The sequence below is a fragment of the Epinephelus fuscoguttatus genome, linkage group LG22 (assembly GCF_011397635.1).
Source record: "Epinephelus fuscoguttatus linkage group LG22, E.fuscoguttatus.final_Chr_v1".
NCBI classification, from domain to species: Eukaryota; Metazoa; Chordata; class Actinopteri; order Perciformes; family Serranidae; genus Epinephelus; species Epinephelus fuscoguttatus.
Window position 1 is genome coordinate 16,676,964 of NC_064773.1, and position 21,844 is coordinate 16,698,807.

Below are 21,844 nucleotides of genomic sequence, written 5' to 3' on the forward strand. Positions count from 1 at the left end.
GCTGTTTACTTGTATGGGGAGAAGCGACAAGGACATAAAGTCAAAACAGAATCAAACAGGATAGTTTTCTTTCCTGACAATACTGAAGGACCAAGTAACTTTGTGTGTCTGCCACACAAAAATTGTTCAACAAAATATACACATTCACATTCCACAACAAAAATTGTTCAACAAAATATACACGTTCACATTCCACAACCCAGCCAGTGGTAATGAAATTAACATACCTGATGTAAGCATTCATGTAATATAATGTAAATTAAATTAAATTAAATTACAGCTACATACTTGATGCTACATGGCCACGTTTCTCCTGACATTATCATTAATTGTGTAAAGAAATTAAAACTGAAAATCCCTGCAGTTGACAACAATGATTCTCAATCGATTTTTCCAACTCAATTGATAAGGCTGAACTCTCCGAGCCTGTTGCGCAACTACTCATGTCTGGTTGTTTACAATCTCCGAGACCAAACATGGCCGTTGACAAACTCTCTCATGTCAGTTAGCACTCGATAACTCTTGATTTCTTTAAATTTACGAGTCTTAATTTGCAAAACAAGCTTCTCTTCAGTTACCAAATCAGTTCTATTTTTTATCTTGCTGCTGGTTCGGTTTTTACCTCCTCTTCCTGTGACTCGTTAGCCGCTGAAGCTAGGTAGCGAGCTAACTTCTCCATAGGGGACAATGACAGCGACTTCTGCAGGCAGCACCAGCTGCCTCACCGCTAAAGGACTGGACATAAGTCTGGCTGCTCTGAAGCGACAAGACCCATACATCAATAATATCGTGGACGTGGCCAGCCAAGTTGCCCTGTATACTTACAACAACAGGGCGAATGAGTGGGTAAGCCTGAACTTTCAGGGTATCGTATGCTAACTTAGCTTAGCATCGTTATCGTCTCTGATAAGCGCGCGTTGTCACTGACACAGATTTGCCCCAACTAAAGTTATAGCATTAAATAAACCTCTGCTGTGGTTGTTTAGGGGAGATATTCTACACACAAATGGAAACGTTCAATCCCTTATTAATTGGTTTTCTGTTGTATTGTTCAACTACACTGTATTCATAGATTTCCCATTCACCCAGAGCAACAAATACGTAACGTTAACTAAAGCAGTTGTTCTCATTCTGTGTCATTAAATCCAACTGCTTGGTCTTGTACATTATTATTTTTGGAGGGTTTGGTATTTGAAAATATGTTTTTGCTCTCCGCCAGTAACAAAATTTAGGTGACCAGTTTTGTCATGTGTCACATGTGTAATATGTTTCCTCATTTTTTTCTGTTGTGTGTGTGTTTCTTTAGGAGAAGACCGAGGTGGAAGGCACCCTTTTTATCTACACAAGGTAATGAAGTTGTGCTGGACTCTGACATCTTGGAGTCTAAAGATTTCTCATGTCAAAATGAACTTAAAGTACAGTTTTATATTTGTTGAGATTTCCTGCAAAGCTGTTTAACTGACAAATTAAAGCTACAGCCATATTTGAATAATATGCAAAATTGGTACCAGTATGCGCTGTCGGTATTTAATTGTTTTTGCTGTTTTAATATTTTATTTTAACTGTCTCTGTTAAATATTTAATGGTGAATACGACAGGGCATGACATAGCTGAAGTTCCTCTTGCTGTTGACTCAGTTTTGCATGAATTATTCACCTTTATTTCTCTGTCCTGTGTATTCCAGGCTGGCATCTCCCCGGCATGGTTTCACCATTATGAACAGACTCAGTATGGAGAACCTGACAGAGCCAATCACCAAAGACCTGGATTTTCAGCTCCAGCACCCCTTCCTGCTGTACCGCAATGCACGATGTAAGGAGAAACACACGCAGATTCACATACAGACACGCTTTTGATGTCTGCCTGTTAATTATTGATACCTTCAGTTTGTCTGACACATTTTGCTCTTAACACCTGTTGAGCACAATATGCCCTTTTAGTGTAGTTTCATACCCATTGCCATTTCTTTTAGTGTGATATTCATTGCTTTGACTCTTAGTTATCAGCACTAGAGTGATATATCTAAGCTACATTTTATTGGCCAGCCACTTTCAGTGTAGCTCACTGTATGCTGAACATTGGCCAACATCTTGAAAGACTAAAGACATTAGGATGGAGAAGTTTGCGATTGATTTTTTCCTAAATATCAAAAAAAATACTTGGTCACAATAGAGTTAGTAACGCTAGAGTAAGAGCCCTGACACATCAAGCCGATAGTCAGCTGCTGGTTAATGTTGGGTTGTCGATGAGCATCTGTCGCCCTAGTTTTTGCGGTGTGCTCTGTGAAGGCACTAGTCGGCCCTTGTTGGCCCTTATTGGCAGTTTTTTTGGTAATTTAACCTGATGATTTGGCGTCTGAGCTGGCAGAGCCCATCGGTGAGAGAAATGACTCTGATTGACAATTCAGCTCAGTTCATGAGAAGTGAAACCAAAATGAGGAAAGCAAACAAACAACTGAAGTGAGGAGGTTGTGAGCTTGAAACAGACTCGTTATATCAGTTAAGATTATGTTTTTAGCCATTTGACTGTTTAGTAGAAATGTTTTGCAGTGGTTTTTGTTATTGTTTGATAGCACATGGTAAATAACATTTGTTCTTTCAACATCAGGTTGTGTTGTTAATGTGCTAACTGGCTAACTCGTGTCTGGTATCCCATTGTGAATGATGTACACAGACTACCCCTGCCTGCTGCTATAGAGTTACTTCCTCTCACGCGGGTGCAGACTGTACATACTAGTTGGCAGTTGACTTTGCACTGTGTTCAAGTGCAATTTTTTGGCCAAGACAAAGGCAGTGTGAGGCAACAGAGCAGTTGGCCTTCATCGACACTAGTTCTTTGATGTAGGTTTGGTGTGTCTGGACCTTTAGACAGGCAATCACGGACTGTACAAACATAGATGACTAAAGACCAGGGCTAGTCACACAGACTAAATAGTTTGAAGAGACTTTGCTGTGTTTCACAAGCAGCCAGACACAGTGAGACAAACATATTGAAAAGATGGAAACAAAGACAAACAGGAAATGAGAGAAAACAAGAGCTCGGCAGAGAGGTAGAGAGTGGATTAAAAAAAAAAAAAAGACATGGATAAAAAGACAGTCCCCAGAGAGGAACTGGGAACAACATTAAAATTAGACAAAGAACAGTTAGAATTGAGCTTCTCATTGTTATTTTTTAGGTTTGATTTAAAAGACTCCTGTTATCACTTTCTGTAACTCCCCTGACTCTTAAGATTGCCTATCTGTAAGTTATGTACGGTAGATTATTTATAATTTACCTCAGAATCCAAATAAGACTAAATCCTTGTGGCTGAAGACCTGATAGCAATGTGACCACGTCACACTTTAAAATGACAGGTGTATCTATAGCCACAGGAAGGAAGTGAGATAAAAGATGAAGAATTTGATAGAGTAACCAAAGTGTGCAGCTGCGTGCTGCTCAATTGAGTGGGAACCGTCAGTGCCATATAAGGAGCAGAGGTGCTGTGGTGACTCCAATTCTATCAGCCTGTCTCCCTCTGAGACCTACATCTGGCTTACACACACACACACACACACACACACACACACACACACACACACACACACACACACGGTGTGCCTGTGGGACAAGAGCCTGACAGCACTACAAAACCAGCCAGCAGAGATTAGATACACCACAACAGTCGCTGATAACATAAACACACACTTACTCAGGAATCGCTGACACACACACAGACCTCCCCTCCCTCTCTGTCACGGTCTCACACTCTCCATCAGGCTCAGTAAGAGGCAGGTGGAATGCTGTGTTTAGATCTCACTGGATTCCTTACGCCTGCTTTGATCCCCTTACTGCAGTACTTCATTTGTCTTGCTGACACGTATACAACACAGCCATTATCAAACATCCTGAAGGTTTGGTGAAATAATGTGCGTGACATAGACCCTTCTTGGTGACCTCTTAATACCTTTTACACCAGGTTTAAATGCACTGAGGACACATTAGATATGATCTGTGATACCGATGCACTGGCCCCCAAATGTGGCCAGTGCATGGGGAATGGGGAATAAATTGCATGTGAACAGCTAATTCACATTACTTGGGAAGGAAGGAAATTTAAAAACACATAAAACCAGTAATCACGGCTTAGTTGACTATTTCCTCTGATAAAAAGGAAATATGGGCAGGGGTTATGGGAGCTCAAGAGTGGGTGAGTACATAGCAGACCTAATGGTCAGTGGCTGCAGCCGATTACACTGATTGGAGACGGACAATAAAGCACCCAAATAAGGAGAGATGTAGTATAGTTGTAATCAAACTGATTTTTATCTCCACAGCTGCTTTGATTTACTAGGATTGCATGTGACAAGGTTGAGCCAGATTTAACTAACAAAACACATTAGCACATAGAACAGCGCCTCCAAGAGATGTCAAAAATGTCAAGACTCCTACAGCACCAGAAAGCCAACATTTACCGCATCGTGGTATGTGTGCGATAAAGGAATCTTTTTCCAGAAAACTGTACGAACAGGAACACATCTCAGCTCAGGAAAGATGTTTTTCTCTGGCTAACTTCTGATCTATTTAGGCCTCAGGCTGTTGGCAAAGCTGCCAGTCTCAATGTGCCACGACCTCTGTGCGCAAGGGTCGTGGAATCTTATCATTAGATAAACATGTAGCTCTCAGTGCTGCCGTTAGTTCCTGGAATGGCAGTTGGCACAAAGTGGCACCCCATGCTAAAAATAAACAGTGGAGATATATGACAGAACAGGGCAAGATTCATGGGGAGAGAACTTCAGTCTGAGCAAGTCATGATTCCTCTGGCAAATGTCCCAGTACAGCGGGACAGATAAAAGGCTTTTTACATTCCTTCCTATAAGCACCTACAATCCTAAGCAGTGTTTTCGGTTTCCCCATTATCTGTAGATGGAGTTGAACTAGTATTAGTGTCTTGATTTTAGCTGGTGACATTGACTGACTTCTGGAGATTTTAGGTGGTTTAATTTTTCTGCGCTCCTGTCATAAATACTCCAAATGAAGCAAAGCCCAAGTGTGTTGAATATTTGCTTACGTATTGAAGAGCTGAAACTCTTTGTTGAATAATCAATGAACAACCAACTATTTTGTGAATCAGTTCATAGTGTAGGTAACTTGTAAGCGTAAATGCCAAACATTACCTCGTTCCAGCTTCTTGACTGTCAAGATTTGCTGCTTTTCTGTGGGCTTTCTGTTCATAAATGGAAGATGTTTCTGTTTTGAACTGTTGGTCAAACAAAATGAGCAGTGGTGGAGGAAGTTCTCAGATCTTTTACTTGACGGAGTACTTCACCCACAAAATGACCATTTGTATAGCAGTTAGTCATGACGTGTTGCCCTGAATTTGTGAAGAAACATTTGTTGTCAAACTCTGACACAGTTTTTTTTATTAATCCTGTGATATGCTCAGTACTTTCCAAACTCATGCTTTTTTTCCTTAAAACGTTACTACAGACTACCATACTTTTTTTTTAATAGCAAACATGCATGTGTTTTGGAAGTGCTACGAGACTTGGATTAATACTGATTGATATAGTTCTGCTGTTGTTAAATGTGGTACCCAGATAATCAATAAATCAATATCTTGGCTGTTTTCTTTGAAAGCATATGAGAAAAACAAAGTTTTTTTTCATGAATTCAAGGTAACACAGTATGACTAAACGATTTACAAATGGTCATTTTGTGAGTGAAGTAGTCTTTTAAGTAAAACTAAAAATACCACAGTCTAATAATACTCCATTACAAGTAAAAGCCCTGCTTTCAAAAGACTACTTAAGGTTCAGAGGTATTATCTGCTAAATGTACTTACAGGGGAACTATGCTCATTTTAAAAATTCATACATGTTATTTTTAAGGTCTATGACAGTCCAAAATGTTATTAAACACAAACAACTCTCTCCCAAATTCAAATACTAGAATGTGAAAATTCTATTTTGTGAAGTCTGTATAGACAATAAATGGCGAAAGATGTTGTAGATGACACAGAGCACCCAGGGGAATGTTCTGAGTATATTGGTAACACTACAATAGAATAGAGCTCATTCGGGTAAAATAAACTTTATACACTATGACTCACTCCTCCGGTCTCTGGCTCTGAGAGAGAGTAGCTCATGTTCACAAATATTGATAGAACTTCCCTCAGCCATGGAAATAACATATTGGAATTCCTAATTAAGGTGGTGTTCCCCTTAAATGTTGTATTTTGTCAACATGGAGCCAGTTGTAGCATCACATCATACAGTATATGTTACACACTGTATGTAGCATAATGTATATAACCTTATATTTTTATATAGAAAGTAACTTTATGTGTCAAATAAATAAATTTAAAAGTACAATATTTCCTCTGAGTACAGGCATCAAAATGATACTACAGCACAGACCTTGTGTAAATGTATTTTGTTAGTTTCCACCACTGAAAACGAGCAATCTGACGACGTCAACATGGCGTTTAGAAAAGTGTGTTTCCCATTTACACAATTTTCTGACATAGACCTAATGTTTAATTGAGGAATGAATCAGCAGATTGTTGGATAATATAAATAATCATAAGTTGTGGCCCTTATTTATTGTATTATCAGCCCTTACATTTATCACTGATCGATCTGGTTTTAACTGCTGTATGTACTGTAGCCAAGTAGCCACGCATACTGGATGTGGCTGACACAGGCACTCCACCTATCATGTCTACGGCGTTCTGTGTATCTGGACAGTCTTACCTCCAGGTCGGACATACGAGTATCCCAGGTCTCTCTCTGACACCAGCAAGCCTTTGAATCTGACCTCAGGTTCCTCCTCCAGTCTCTCATGTTTGGGTCTCCTGTGAAACAGGCCTCTCAGCATGGCTCCACCACTCTCTCAGGAGTCTCACAGTGTGGAAGTAATTGCCTCTTTGAGTCTCTCTGGAACTTGTTGTTGCTCAGATTATACCTTCAGTTGGAGCTTCAGGAATACCTCAATGGAAGTGATGCCTAAAGGTGATGTGACACTTCCTCTGATAAGATTTGTCTTCTTCAGAAGTGAAGGATCGAGGATCTGCAGCAGTTGTGGCAATGTGCTTCAGTAGCAAAAGAGCAATTTAAATATAGCTGCAGTTAAGTGTCTAGAGGAAGATGTGGTGGCAACGTCTTCGTAGATAAATCTCAATATTTACGCTTCCAATGTCATGAATTCCATTCCTACAAACAAAGGAAGTGATGCCTCATCTTGGACAACAATAATTCCAAGCATAGACGAGCGTTACTGTAAGAACACCTACCCCTGACAAACCTCCAGCAAACTAAATATAGAGTAAGAGAATATCAAGACTGTGCTTCATGACCGATGCACAAAACTGATCACATACTGCAGTAAAAGCACACTTAATCCATCTTGGACAACACTGTTGCTTACAAATATGGCTGCATTTCCAGCTATACTAAAGCTAAACAAAACAAAAGTATTCCTTGAGTAGTCCCAGTGGTGCAGTTTGGGTTACAGCCAAACACGGGTACTGTATCGTCAAAGCACATTTAAGCCTCCAAGGAAATGCGATGTTGCTGCGCAAGTCGGACAAAAACATATGAATCAGATTCAAATCCCAGCAGAGTCATTAGGACAGACAATGACAGGTTGAAGTGCTGCTTCCAAGACTTGAAAAAAATCTCCAATAAATTCCTACTAAAATTAAAAATGTCTTTTTATGCATCCAAGTCCTGCTGGGATCCCATCAAAGAGCCACTGTAGTTTGACAGCAGACATCACACGTGCGCCAGTGCTTGCCGTTTGGCTGGTTTGTCGAAGTCACAGAGGGTTTGAGAGGACCACACAGCTTCCTGGAACAAGTTTCCAGTGCTCCTCGTTGAAGCTGTAAAGGGATGCCTTTATATTTAGAATCTCTCAGTTAGTGACCCCTTCTTGTAGTGGTCTCAGACTTTGGTCATTCTTCTGCTGAAGTTATATCTGCTGATGTGACCGCTCAGTGGTGTTCGCCGTCCAGTTCACTTGGTCAGGATCTCTGCTTCACTTACTCAGTGCAAATGCCCCTCTGCCTGTCTTCCTCTCTCTTTCCTCTAGGCTTCAGTGTGGTGGACTGGAGTCCCTTTTCTCTCTTTCTGTCTCTGTGACTTTCACCCGAAAGCGTAACCTTGTGGCCACGGCCACTTTTCGTTGGTGCTACTGGTTACAGTCCTCCTCCCTACTCTCTCTCTGTCCCTCCCTTGCTCTGGGGGTTTTCTATCTTGTTGAGGTTTAGACTTTTAGCAGGGCAGTGCAGCTAACAACACAAGTGGTAATCTCCTCTATTTAACTACTTGTTTTTCCCTTTTAGTGGGGGTAAGTCAGGGCAGCATACAGGTCAAAGGGACTGTCTTGTATCTGAAGTGTCACAGGTTCTTGTCCAGCTGTGTTTCTCCCCATCGGTTCACTTCAGTTCAACATTTTTCTTTCATTGACAAAGCCCAGTCTGTTTCCTGGCAGCTAAAGAGCTCCCACAACTCGATGTTACTCTCTTGATGGACTGAATGATAATCGCCTCTCTAACACACCTCACTTCTTCCTATTTCACATCCGTCCTGCTCATTTTTTCTCAATTTTCCAGCTCTCTGACTTTGACTGTGTGTCTCTCTGTCTCTGTCAAACAGTCTCATCCCCAGTGAGCACTAAGCAGCTCTGGCTCCACCAGACAGGCTCCCACTACAGTTACTTATTTGGTACTGGGCTGATTTTTCCCAGGCTCAACTGAACCCTGTGTGTGTGTATGTGTGTGTGTGTGTGTGTGTGCGCCTCTCCCTCCAAACTGACCTCAGTGGCTTGTCCAACCTCATTTGTATCCAAGTGTATGCTTGTGTATATTTTTGTGCATGTCTGTCTGTGTGGGAATGTGTGTGTGTGTGTGTGTGTGTCTTTGATATAGGGCACTGGTGATAACTGTGCCCGCCACATACAGTAACAGTAGACCCCACTCTGCACTCTGTTCTCTGTCTCTCACTCGCCTCTGTCTCTTGTTGGGACTGACCTTATCTTTTCTTGAGGATCCACTTTAGGAGGTACGCGTACTGAGGTGTGATGATGTCCTACTGTCTTGATAAGGGCTGGGTATCAAACCTCGATACTTTTTGGTACAGATGGTATTGCTATCAAGCACTAAAAGAATCCAAAACTTTTTTCATCTTATTTTTTCTATCAAACAGTTTATGATTTCAGTCATGCTTTTGCTAGTTGTAATCTGTATTTTTTCAGCCAAAGTTCTTGTTCTGTTGCTTGTGTTTAGACAGAATTTAGCATTTGAGAAATTTGGATTTATTTGGTAGATAACAAAAGGGAAAATCGTTGTTTAATTCCTCAAAGTAGGGTACCCAGAAGAAGTGTTGTTTTGGTACCAAAACTCATGCACTGCAGTGATGAAAGTTCTTTAACACAATACCCACTGAACTCAGTCCTTTTAAGGTTACCAACTTAGAAACATCGCAACTACAGTGTACCAAGAGCACATATACCGGCTTCAGACATGAGATGGAAGTGCCTTGTCTTGAAAACTGTGCTCTGCGGAGTTGTTCGGATCATCTTTAGACAGGAGGTGCTGATCTGCTGCGATACTTTAGGCGTCCATTTTCTTTTCTATTTATTTTAGTAAGAGCCTGGTATCACTGCTAGACAAGCAGACATGCACACAAGGGGTGGGAGTCACCAGAAGATCTCTGATACGATATTATCACAATACTTAAGTTACAATACGATATTATCACGATACTTAAGTTACGATACGATATTATTGCGATTTTAAATAAGTTGTGACATGCTGAGTATTGCGATAAAATATATTGCGATATATTGTGATTAATTACCTTTTTTCGACTGAAAATTTTACCTCCAAAGGAAAACTTTGTCAGCATCCGTTTTATCTGACAAGATTAAGTTTTCAGATTAAGGTTTTGGCAGCAAAATATATCTAGTCAACTGAAAAAGCAATTGATAATATTATTCTAGTAGGCTACTTAAAGTTTAATTTGTAATATTATTAATTTATATAATTAAAAAATCAAAACTTGGCACTGTGTAACGATGCGATATACAAAACTAAGGAAACAAAACTATTGTGATACAGTGCTGTATCGAATTTTTCCCCCATCCCTAACACACACACACAAGCAGAGAGAGAGACAGAAGACTAGCTCTATGTGTGATTAGAAAAGAGCAGAGCAGCAGAATTGTGTTTTAGTTGACTATATCACTCCTGCAAAACATAGAGAACTTACAGAGAAGGGCTGCATTGGGATTGGGTCCCGCCAGGTCCCGCGGGTCCCCATTAAACAGTAGAAGAAGAAAAAAAAGAAGAAGAAGAAGAAGATGTAGCTTAGCGACAGGATGTCAACACAGGAACTTGGTGCACATGCATGAGCGTTCCCACTCCGTATTTATTCATAAATGGACGAATATGCCCTTAACCAGCTTTCATACCAATTTGCCGCTTGCTCCACCTGTCTGTCTGTCTGTCTGTCTGTCAGCTCCATCTGTCATGAGACAAACATGAAAGATGATGTGCAGTTTATTGTGTTTCACCGGCGAGGAGCTGTCATTACGCGCGACAATTATGCACGGCTGCGCGCTCTTTATAACTCACTGTGTGAACCTGTGTTGCATAATAAAGATTTGCCCCCTCGTAATTTTTAACCGCCCCCTCAGTAACTTCATCCTGGCGCCGGGCTTGCCTTAACCTCAATCACTGCGTGATTATGTAAAGGTAGAAAAATAAATAAATACAGAGGAGGAGAATAGAATATGAAACAGTCTTTGTTTCATTAAAAACTAAATGAAAACAATGAAATAGGAGCGCTATTCCTGACCAGCGTGTCAAAAGACATGCAGACCAGGGAAACGAAACAAACAACCCCATGAATCTCTTTATTAATAGCCTATAAAATGACGTGTTTTCGCCTGCGGGACGGGAGAAGACACAAAATCAATGCATCTCTATTATTGTGCGTGCATAAATTCTCAGAGTTTTGCGGGAGCGGGCGGGAGTGGACATACACATTGAGGTTGCGGGCGGTAATGGTCAGAAATTCAGCATTCTGGTTACTTTTCAGTAACTGCGCAGCTGCGCTTGTTTGTTGTTGGGTGTGCGTGTGTGTGTGTGTGTGTGTGTGCAGCTCTGCACATCAGTCTGATATGAGTGCTGACTTGTGATGATAATGAATATGATGTTGATTTAGATTCAAGGCAGCAAGATGAGTTTTGGTTGTGGCTGTGGACTGGATGTACTTTATTGTTTGCTATAGTTTCATCTGTGCGTTTATGTGTAAATAGGCTTGGCCTGTTGTGTGTGAATGTCAGAGTGGGATCAGAGGGGTTAATCTGAGCAAGCATGTGTTTGTGTTCATGCGTGTACTGTAGATGTGACTGTGTGGCGTCGGAATAAAAAAAGTGCTCCGCAACGTTATTTAATACATCAGTAATATTGTCTGTTACAGTGCATGTGCCCCCCCCACCCCCTCCGCGTGACTTGAAATTATGGCCCCCCCTTGTTCAGATGCGTTCGGCGGTCCATGAGGTAAAGTACCACAAAAGGTACTGTTGGGTTCTGCTACTAAATTCCAGGTACCAGAACTAGCAGCATTATCGGTTCAGATGTGAACAGTACTCAACCCCAGCCATACCTAGAAACTGCCCTGATGAAGGCCAGTGAGCATGGCCGAAACATGTTGGTGATTTTAATGTTCATCATGAACTAGCCATTTAATAAAGGCCTTTTAACTTTTACACCAGAGAAGAGTTGCCTTGGTTTTTGTTTTTTTCAAGCTATACCTAGAAACTTGTTTGAGTGTATAAAAGAAAGGAGTGGGATTCTCGGATCTTGACTTTTTTTTTTTTTTTAGACCTTCACTGTTTTTATTGCTGGGGACTAATTTGTTTTTCTGGGCAACATTACGAGCATCTCCTTGCTGACGGGAATCGAATAACAATGCAATGACACTACCTCTTTCAGTATGCTTTTAGGAGCCAGTGCAAATGAAACTACTAAAATGAGTCACTGTAATGTAGTGCAACCTACATGCTCACTGCTGTGTAATCTTGTAGCAAATGGGTTTTATTGTTGGCTTTTCCCCCCTTGTTGACCATGTTTATGTAGTTCAGGAGACTCCTGGGGCCCATGTTTCACTGTATAATGGCACTGCTGGCTTCTGGTCCTATTGGGAAATGACTCATTTCAAACCAAGGGTTTAGACCCAGCAGGGCTAATAATAAACCGTTTACATGTCTGACTCCATCAGGCCTGTGCTGACGTCATAGCAGCAGAGTTGTACAACAGCATGTCTGTGCATGTCAGTTGATTGTGAGGGTATGGCAGGTCTCAGATTCATTTTGGTGTCTGCTGACCTTAATGGCTGGTGCATCACAAAACTCCGCAGCCAGTTTCATTACTTTCAGTAGCAGCTAACTTGATTTTTAGCAGGGTCATTGTTACATCTGTGTTTATGTTTGTTCATGTTGAAAAGTTCACTTCACTCTCTCTGTCTCTCCTCCTCACTCCCTCAGTGGTTATCCATGGGATTTGGTTCTATGATAAGGAGGACTGTCAACGCATTGCCCAGAGGATGAAGATGTAAGTGCTTATAGAACCACAAACTATATAAACAGGGACAAGTGAGTTATGGTCCATCAGCCACAGTGGCTGAGAGAGTTTATTTCATATCTCAGTCTGCACACGACAGAGACGACGTGTGTTTATTGATGGATGTGTGTCTGGGGTTTAGAGCCAACAAATGACAACTGTGGCACGTTTGAATGAGCTTGGCTCCCAGGGTGAGAGACTTGTTTGTTTTACTGTGTCTTAAAACACATATTAGGTGTTAAGGTATGATGCATGTCTGATCCACTTGTGCTTGTGTGATCTGTGTGCATTTTGACATTGACTTGTATGCGTGTGTGTAGTCTTACCCAGCAGGAGCAGACCATAGCACAGTCCCAGGGTGGATGGTTGTCCCCAGGAGGAGGAGGAGGGGGAGGAATACTTGGAGGACTACTTGGAGGAGTAGTTGGAGGAGGAGGAGGAAGTGAAGCGAAGACAGTGGACATCATCCAGATGTTGACCAAAGCACGCACAGAGTATGACAAGGTAGAACAAGTACAGATAAATATACTTATTTTCTTGAAAAAATTGACACATATTTTATTTGTTTGCTTTTCTACGTACTGACCACTAGGTGCTACAGAGTCAAATACTTATTGTAAATTTTTTTGCCCTTGTCACTCTCTCATTCTCCTTGCTTCTCATTTCCCCCTTCCATATGTCTCACTACATGAAGTCTACGTCAGAGCCAAAGGAGATTGGTGGCAGCAGTGTTATTTATGGAAACCCTAACCTGATCAAGCCAATACCTGTTAAACCACACACACAGGTAAAACACAATTGGCACCTTCCCATCCAGGCTTACATTCAGTACACCATCTTTCTTTGACGAGGCTCTTAGTGATAAAATTTGTGATGTACAGGAAGAGGAAGGCTATCGAAACCACAGCAAGAAAACTTGAGGCATCCTAAGGCAGATCTGCTTATTTTTAAGACTTCATTCACACCAATACGTTTTCATTTTAAAATGGTGTTTTTAAAAAGAAAATGATTTTTTTTTTACACGCAAAAGTTTTTGCGTCTTTTCAGAAATAATCTCCATCCATAATAATACACCTGAAGACACATCACATGACCATTTATTTACACTTGGCATGTGCATACAAGTGTGAACAGGAAGCTGGTTGCATAAAAGAGATGTACCGATACCACTTTTTCCTTCCCAATACCGATTCCGATCCCTGAACCCGAGTGCCGATCCGATACCAGCACGTAAAAATAAAAATGAATGGGATATGAATTATTTATGTCTCAGCTCCTAAAACTCTATGTAAAATATTAAGAAATAAATACATAATAGTATTAAGAATGCCATAAAACTTTTTTTATTGTTATTATCCAGTGTTGACACAGATCAAGATACAGGTCAAAGTGCAGCCACACAATTTGGTAAAAAAGACATTTTAAAGGCTACAGTAGATTGCTTTTTAAACTCTGCTCCGTTTCCGTTTCGTTTGCCTGTAGCGTGTGTATGCGAAATGATGTGAGGCATTACGTGGTATCAATTGGTCATAGGCTGTACTCGCGGATACCGCATTTTAGGTAGTATCGGAGGCATTTCCAATACTGGTATCGGTACAACTCTATTGCATAGTTACAGAAAGTAGCCTACAACAGAGGAAGAACCAGAGATTTCTTTGCTTGGACCAACGACAATCTGGAACTATTACTAAAAGTAACACATGAGTATAAGGCAGTCAAGACAGTGGAAAACAAAATGGGGGTTGTTTCAAAGCAAATACAGCGATATATTAGAGTGATGCCAAGAGTATTATATATTGACGGGGGAAACAATGGCAATGAGACAGGAGTATCCACACAAGAAGGATAAAATCAAAAAGGGTATGAAGGCCTAGCTGTAATGTTTTGAATTGACACGTCATTACTGATAAGATGCTATCAGGACGCAGACATGGGTGTGTGCGTTGTTGTTTTCAGGAGTCTCTGTTTCTGCTTGTCCAGGCTGAAACACAACTCTGGAATTTTCAAACTAAAACAGAGTCAGCAGCGTTACTAAACGTCACTGTTTTAGGGGTTTGGAAACACTGAAGTCGTGTGGAAGCTATATATAAATGGAGCAAAAGTTATGCATGTTGTGTGGATGTAGCCTAAATCAAATGGTACTCACAACCAGAAAAGGAAGTGCTGCCATGGCAAACTCAGTATTTACTTTATCAAATCCATTCCTCAGTTCATTTCATTTCACTGTTATTTAAAGACCTTTGCACTGAGCCTGGTTTGTTTAAAGTACTTGAGAAATAACTGCATAACTAGTTCTCCTTTCTCATGCAGACTGCTCTCCTCCCTTTCCTCTCCTTCTCTTTTTCTCTCATCCAGGACAGTGAGAGTGCTGAACCCAAGCCTCTCTCTCTGGCCACTCTTTTTGGCCCTCAACATCAACATCACCACTCACCCAAACCTGACCCTGTCTCTCCTATGGCCGGTCCTGGGACAGGGCCGTCAGCAGGACGAGCCACTCGCCCTCCTGTGGTCCGTTCACTGAAATATGATGATACAGTGAACTCTGGCAGAAGTGTGACCTCTACAAGAGGGAACGGTGCCGTGGTTGGGTGTTCAGATGGAGGGCTCAGGGCTGTGATTGGAGGTCAAACGGTCAGGGAAGATGGTGCTAATGTTGTAGGCTTGCTGCCAAGTCCCACTACCGCCCAGCAGCAGCAGCAGCAGAACCAGCCACAGCACTGCGCAGCCATCCAGAAACTCATGCAGGGACAGAGAGGAGTCGGGGTGGTCGGAGGGGTGCTCCAGACCGTGTCCGAGTCCCCCGAGAACAGGCTGTGTGACAACAGCGTGCCCCTGGAGCATCACCACCACCATCACCACCTGTACCATCATCATCACCAGCAGCACCACCTTCATCATCACCACCAGCAGCAGCAGCAGCAGCTTCAAGCTGACCCGATCAAGAGACTTTTCCAAATCCAGCCACCTCCTCCCTCCTCCAACCCTCCTCCTCTGCAGCAGGGCCCCTGTCTCTCCTCTCAGTCCATGATGGATTCTGTGTCATGTTCCCACCTTCAAGCGCAACAAGGCCAGCAGCTGTTTTTCAGCCTATCAAAACCTCAAGCAGAGGCACAGCACAACAACCAGTCAGCTTCAACTATACAGGGAACAGGTGGGACATCCTTTATCCTATTAACATGCTATGAATAAGCATTCCACATTCACTTTTTCTCAAGTGAAAATATTGTGTGTAAGTTAAATAGATAAGTAAATTACAAGTAAAATCTAATTTTCAGTGTTGTTTTTCCTGCTATACCAGATTTGCTGCATTCTCAGGTGAACAATGACCAAGTCCTTCAACCTTTACACGGTATGATTTCAGTTTCTTTAAAATAATTAACCGTCACCTTGTAGTTTCTGTTTTGTGTTACTTGAGTCAACCTTTACAGTTTACCTACTTTTCTCATAATTTCAGTCAAAGTGCACATAAATTCAGTTTAACTTGAGAGGAGCTTTAGAGCCACAAGATTGATTTTCCTGATTCATTTTCACTCACACTTCCTTTCTCCTTAAGTTTTGCATTTGCATACAAAATTTATAATCTTGTAAACAATTATTGAGCCATTGCTTACCAACAGACTACACTGTACGTACAGACTGTGTTCGAAAACACATAGCAACATACTACTCATACGAAGTATGACTTAAAATTGAGTATATAGTGCGTCCACACTGCATAGTATGGATTTTGTGAATGCGAGAAATGTCTGAATGTGGCCTATACTACTTAGGCAAGAATCTCTGAGTATGAGACATGGGCTTATTGGACAGACTCAACTGCCCCGTATGAGACATGAGCTTATTGGACAGACTCAACTGCCCCATAGTGCATTGCATCTCTTCAGACAGTGCATTGGCCAGCGATGGTGGAGATTTTGCACCAGGCAAAAAGCTGGTAATAGTTTTTCAGGCAAGAAAGTAAGTATTTTAGATTTCCAATATGTGGTCAGTTTGTCCCTTTGGAAATTTTATGGGAGGTTTTCGGAGATGTGAGAGCTGCTGGCTGGGTCAGACTGGTTGTCATGTCTGTTTACTTCAGTGCAAATAGTCTTTCGATAATGCCATAATTATTGTTCATTTAGCAGGCAGTATACAGTACATACATGTTTGAGTATGTAGTAGCAGGCTTCCCACTGTAATGAAAAAACTGGAAAAGTCATGGAATTTCACAATTACATTTTCCAGGCCTGGAAAAGTCATGGAATTAATAAAATCATTGAAAGCTCTGGAAAAGTGATAGAATTTTGTTGTGTGGCATGACATTGTCACAGCAATCTTCCCTGGATGACCTTCCACGTTATGTAACGTCCTTGTATTCTGTCTCCCTTTCCATGTATGCCAGCTAGCAGAAATCATGTTTGAATCTAATATTTTTGAAAAACACCTGGCAAGTGGTCAAGAAGTTTTTGGTTTTACTATGGATCCCTCAGAAGTAATGGAAAAGTTTTGAAATTTTGTCCATGTAAATGTGTGGGAACCCTGCAGTAGGCTGATGGTTAACTATGTCATTCCAAAGACAGCCTTTATAATGATGATTGATTATCTCTGTAAACTAAGCCTGATCAAATATCTCTTATCTGACAAAGCTGTGTGAGTTACTCATTAATTTAATATTCTCACAGGTATTTGACTATATGTGTATCTCTCTACTGCCTTTTCTGTACTTAAACTCCAAAATGTCTCTGCCAAGACGTTTGTCTCATCTGTGTAAGCTGTTAAAATAATTCTAATCATTGGGTCCCTCGTGCAGGTCTGTCTTCCCAGATGCCTGGTGTGGTGTCGCCTCATGAACTCCTGCAAAAGCTCCAGCTGGTCCAACAGGAGCAGAGCCTGGCTTCCCATGACCCCCCTCGACTCTGCCCGGGACTGGCCCCTCGATTCCTGGGGCCCACTCAAGGTCAAGGTGCAGGCTCAGTTGTAGGTCCAGTCTCAAACCAGACCACCACTGCAGGTCAAAAGGCTGCTCTGCAGTTTCAGGTGAGCACTATGAACTTGGTTTGCGGTTATCTTTAATTATGTACCAGTTGTTTTAATAATTATTGTAAGGTTGCTAAAAAAAAGAATACTTAGTACTCTTAAAGTGGAAATAGGCACGTTTTTTTGCTTTATTTTATCATGAATCAAATGTTGTTGATGTATGATTCCCATTAATAATTATAAATAACTGTCCTTGTCTGTCCAGGTCATTTCTCCACAGCGGATACCAGCCACTGTTGCACCCAACCTGCTCCTCTCTCCCAGCGTGTTCACTCAGGCAAAGTCTGGTGGCGTGTTGTCAGCGGTTTCCCAGGAGAGCTGCTCTGCCCCCTCAACCTTGTCCAGACCCCCACTGCAGGACGAGATCAGAGTTCTGTCCAGGAGCCAGCTTCAGGCCACACTGCTGCATCTGATCCAGGTAAAAATAACATCACTGAAGTATCTGACATTAACATATTACATGTCAGTATGAAGTGTGATGATCCTTGCTTGTGTGTTTCAGAGTGACGGCTCATTCCTGGACACCATCTATGAAGCCTACATCAGCCGCTTAGCTAATGGCTCCAGCAGCAAGTACTGATGACTCGTCACACCCTCTGTCTATACAAACACATTGTTCAGAGCAGTGAGGCTCGTTCTTCTACACCTAATATGGACGTACAACTTCCTCCTAGGGATCCAATCACACACAGACTCACTGCATCTCCTCTGTACTGACAACCTGACTCTCTTCACTTCAAACCAAGTCTCTTTAGTTGCAATTACAAAATGTAAATGTGTTTGTTTCAGTATATAAAACCCCACTTTTCATCCCATGACTCCTCTGGAAAAAAAACAGTTCTCTGAATCTGAGGACCACTCATTTTTGGCACAATACAGTGTAACTATACAGTCTTAAAATTGCCTGTAGTTAAAGGGGAAAATGTAGCCTATACTCTAGTTCACTCAAGACAAAATATGCTGCAACCTCACTGTTTTCCCAAGGTGTTAAAATTTAGTAGTTCCCTGCACTATTTTTTTCACCAAATGTAGCAGAATTTTATGTTGTATCATTCTATTTTTTATCGTGTTGTGTAGTGTTTACTCCGTCACGGTCGCCGAACACCAGCCAGCCTTCTGGGCTTTAATAAGCAAGTCTTCCTAGTCTGAGAGCTAGTGCTGAAGGATATTCTCAAATTGACTTGAAACTGACTTCACATGTTAAACATGTTTTGTTTTCTGTACATTTGGGAAGGTAGGTATGTTTAAATGTTATCGGAATTTGTTGGATTTCAATTCAGAGTTCTTTTAAATTAAGTTTTATGAAGGGAGTATATTTTCTCTCCAAATTAATTTAAAGTTATTAAAATGATACCTTGTCATCAATTATTTTTTCAGCAGACTTTAGCTGTGATGAATCTCTGTATCAGTGTTTTAGTGACCCTGATATTATTATACAATTAGCCTGAAGAATTCAAATCGACATGGTATCCAGCTAACTTGAAGTAACAAGGAAAGTACAGGAGATTGTTAACCTGCGCTACCTCACAGAGAGCTAGTTCAGAGGAGTACCTGTGTTTTTACTTAGTGGCAGTTTGTGCGTTATGTGACTGGACAGTTTTAGAGATTAGATCTTCCAGTCGGGGTTTTTATTTCAGTTTAACAAAAGGGATTTTATCATCACAGAAAAAACGTTGACAATCTTTCAACACACTGAAATATCACTTGAGATGTTCATGCTTCAGTTCCTGAACATTTTTCTTACCAAACAACTGACAGAAATTCCCCTCAGGAATAATAAACCTTTTTATTGATTGAACACTTTCCTATTGAAGGTTTAGTCTAGTTAAATAAATGATTGGTTAAATGGAGTTTTAAAGCAATAAAAAGCAAAGTTAGTAGAAAGTACGATAGAAAATGCATTACCAAAATACTGTTACGCGATAGTGTGTTCTGCATGACATGTCATTTCCCTCTTCGTATCAATCAGCCCTAATTCATCACGGCCGAGAAGTGGCATTTAATAAAAATGTTTTATTTGATCTGGGATAGGGTTTGCAGTTTGTGTTTAGCTCCTGTGCTAAACACACATACAGCTGGACTATACAGTAGCTACCAGAGGGTACACAAAAACAGCAGCAACAAAAAAAAAGAGAGAATACATTTCAGAAAAGAAAATATTTTTCCTATTTTTGTACTCAAGCAAAAATGTATTGTTCTCAAAGTACACTGTAAAATCTGACAAGTACTTAAAAAAATACAGGAAATTGATTGCCTTGAAAATGGTGAGTTAATGCAACTTTATTAGTCTTTATGTATAGTTATGTATACGTGATATCCGATTAAGTTCACGTAAAATATAGTGGTACTTACTTAATTTTGTGAAGTTGCTGCAACTTAAAAATGACAAGTGAATTTAACTTGTTCTTTCTAATAGTAGCAAATGAAGTAAATCAAGTTTATTTGGACTTAACTCAACATTTGTGTTTACTCAGTAGAATATCTGAAACTCATTGATTCTGATCAATAAAGTAAGCACATTCATTAATGCATATCCCAGCTGACTTTGGGCGAAAGGCAGGGTACACCCTGGACAGGTCACCCGACTATCACAGGGCTGACACATAGAGACAGACAACCATTCACACTCACATTCACACCTACGGGCAATTTAGAGTCACCATTTAACCTGCATGTCTTTGGACTGTGGGAGGAAGCTGGAGTACCCAGAGAAAACCCATGCTGACACAGGGAGAACATGCAGATTCTGCCCCTGGTTCAAACCCCCTCTCGTTGTGAGGCAACCATGCTGCCCATAAAACTAAGCACAACAAGGAATAATTACTTTGCAGGATTATTTTTGTAGAAATGCCATTCTGAGCATTTTAAGACAAGGCCAGTGTTTTTGGAAACAAATGAAATTATGCAATAAAAAAAATCCACTTGCAAGCCTTACAAAACAATCTAAAAACTCAAGAAATATTCAGATATAGAGAGGCTATCTTTCTCTGACTTTACTTAAGACTTCAAAAGTTTGATCACAAATACCAATATTCAGTCAACTTATACGCTTATAATGAAATATTCCATCAAACTATGCATACTGTGCATGTGCTTTTAACAGTAATAAACCAAACAATGTGTAGCTGTTAATGTTGTGCTGTACATCTGTATTTTGCTGATTGAAAATTAATCGATCACATTTGTATATTCTTGAACATCTTTACAAAACAGAACTTGCACATACCCGAACTCAACCACATGCAAAATCCTTGTTGTCATGTCACATAAAATACATGAAACTGTTCGTTTAAGTCACATTAACTTAGTTTACTTAAGTTGCGAACAAATAGAACATGTAAATTTTACTTGGCATTTTCAATTTGCAACAACTTGACAAAATTTACTAAATATAACTATAAATTTTAAGTAAACTTAATTTGATTAAAAGTAGATAAATTGGCACATTAACTTACCTTTTTAAGGCAGTTGGGTTTGCAGATGTTTTTTAAAGTAAGATCAACTTGTCAGATTTTACAAATAACCAGCATGTTACAATGAAATGTACAGCTAGTAAAAATTCATTGTTATACATAACAAGATACATATCTACAATTATATGTTAGATGCCGTTTTGTTCTTTTAATTCAAAAGATGTCATCCATAATCCTTTTTTTTTTATAAACATTGTCATTTAAAATAATATGAGACATTGGAATGTCAATGGAAACATTTCTGCACAAGTTTATTTCTTTTTGTCGAGTATGTTTTGCTGACATAAACTGGAATATATTTTAATTGGTTATTAAATGTTCTCAAACTGTCTCTGCTGTTGCTTACTGTCTTTTTTTGATGTCGTCTATAGAGATCTGGTTGTGGATGCTCTTATGATTATTATTATTCAAGACAGTTCCAGCCTCAGGTAACGCTAATCACAGTGAAGGTACACTCATTATTGCTTTAATGTCACATCATTGCTTTCTTTTGCCACAATCAATAGAGTAACATAATGTCTGCAGTGATTAATCAGCTGTTTTTCACACAGCCAGCAGTACTGAGGGACCGCTCGCTCAATTAACTCTAATAGACTTTATACAACATCAGTTTTTTCCGATATTAAACTGCTCCCTGTGTTTGTCGTGCTTAACTGAGCACACAGTACGAGCCAATAACGCAGAGTTGCTGATACAGTGGTGTTAATTTGACTGAACAGAGGAGGTTGTCATTTTAATCAGGGCTAAAGAG

At 40.5% G+C, this 21,844-nt stretch overlaps 1 protein-coding gene across 1 annotated transcript; it reads left to right on the top strand.

Moving 5' to 3' along the window:
* Positions 1 to 464: 464 nt before the first annotated feature.
* Positions 465 to 21,423, top strand: dcp1b (decapping mRNA 1B). Its single transcript, XM_049567503.1, has 11 exons — positions 465 to 846; positions 1,307 to 1,347; positions 1,685 to 1,812; positions 12,529 to 12,595; positions 12,925 to 13,108; positions 13,299 to 13,391; positions 14,960 to 15,755; positions 15,903 to 15,953; positions 17,394 to 17,620; positions 17,826 to 18,038; positions 18,123 to 21,423. The coding sequence occupies exons 1-11, from the start codon at positions 688 to 690 to the stop codon at positions 18,198 to 18,200; spliced, it is 2,037 nt and encodes a 678-aa protein (XP_049423460.1). The 5' UTR covers positions 465 to 687; the 3' UTR covers positions 18,201 to 21,423.
* The last annotated feature ends 421 nt before the right edge of the window (positions 21,424 to 21,844 follow it).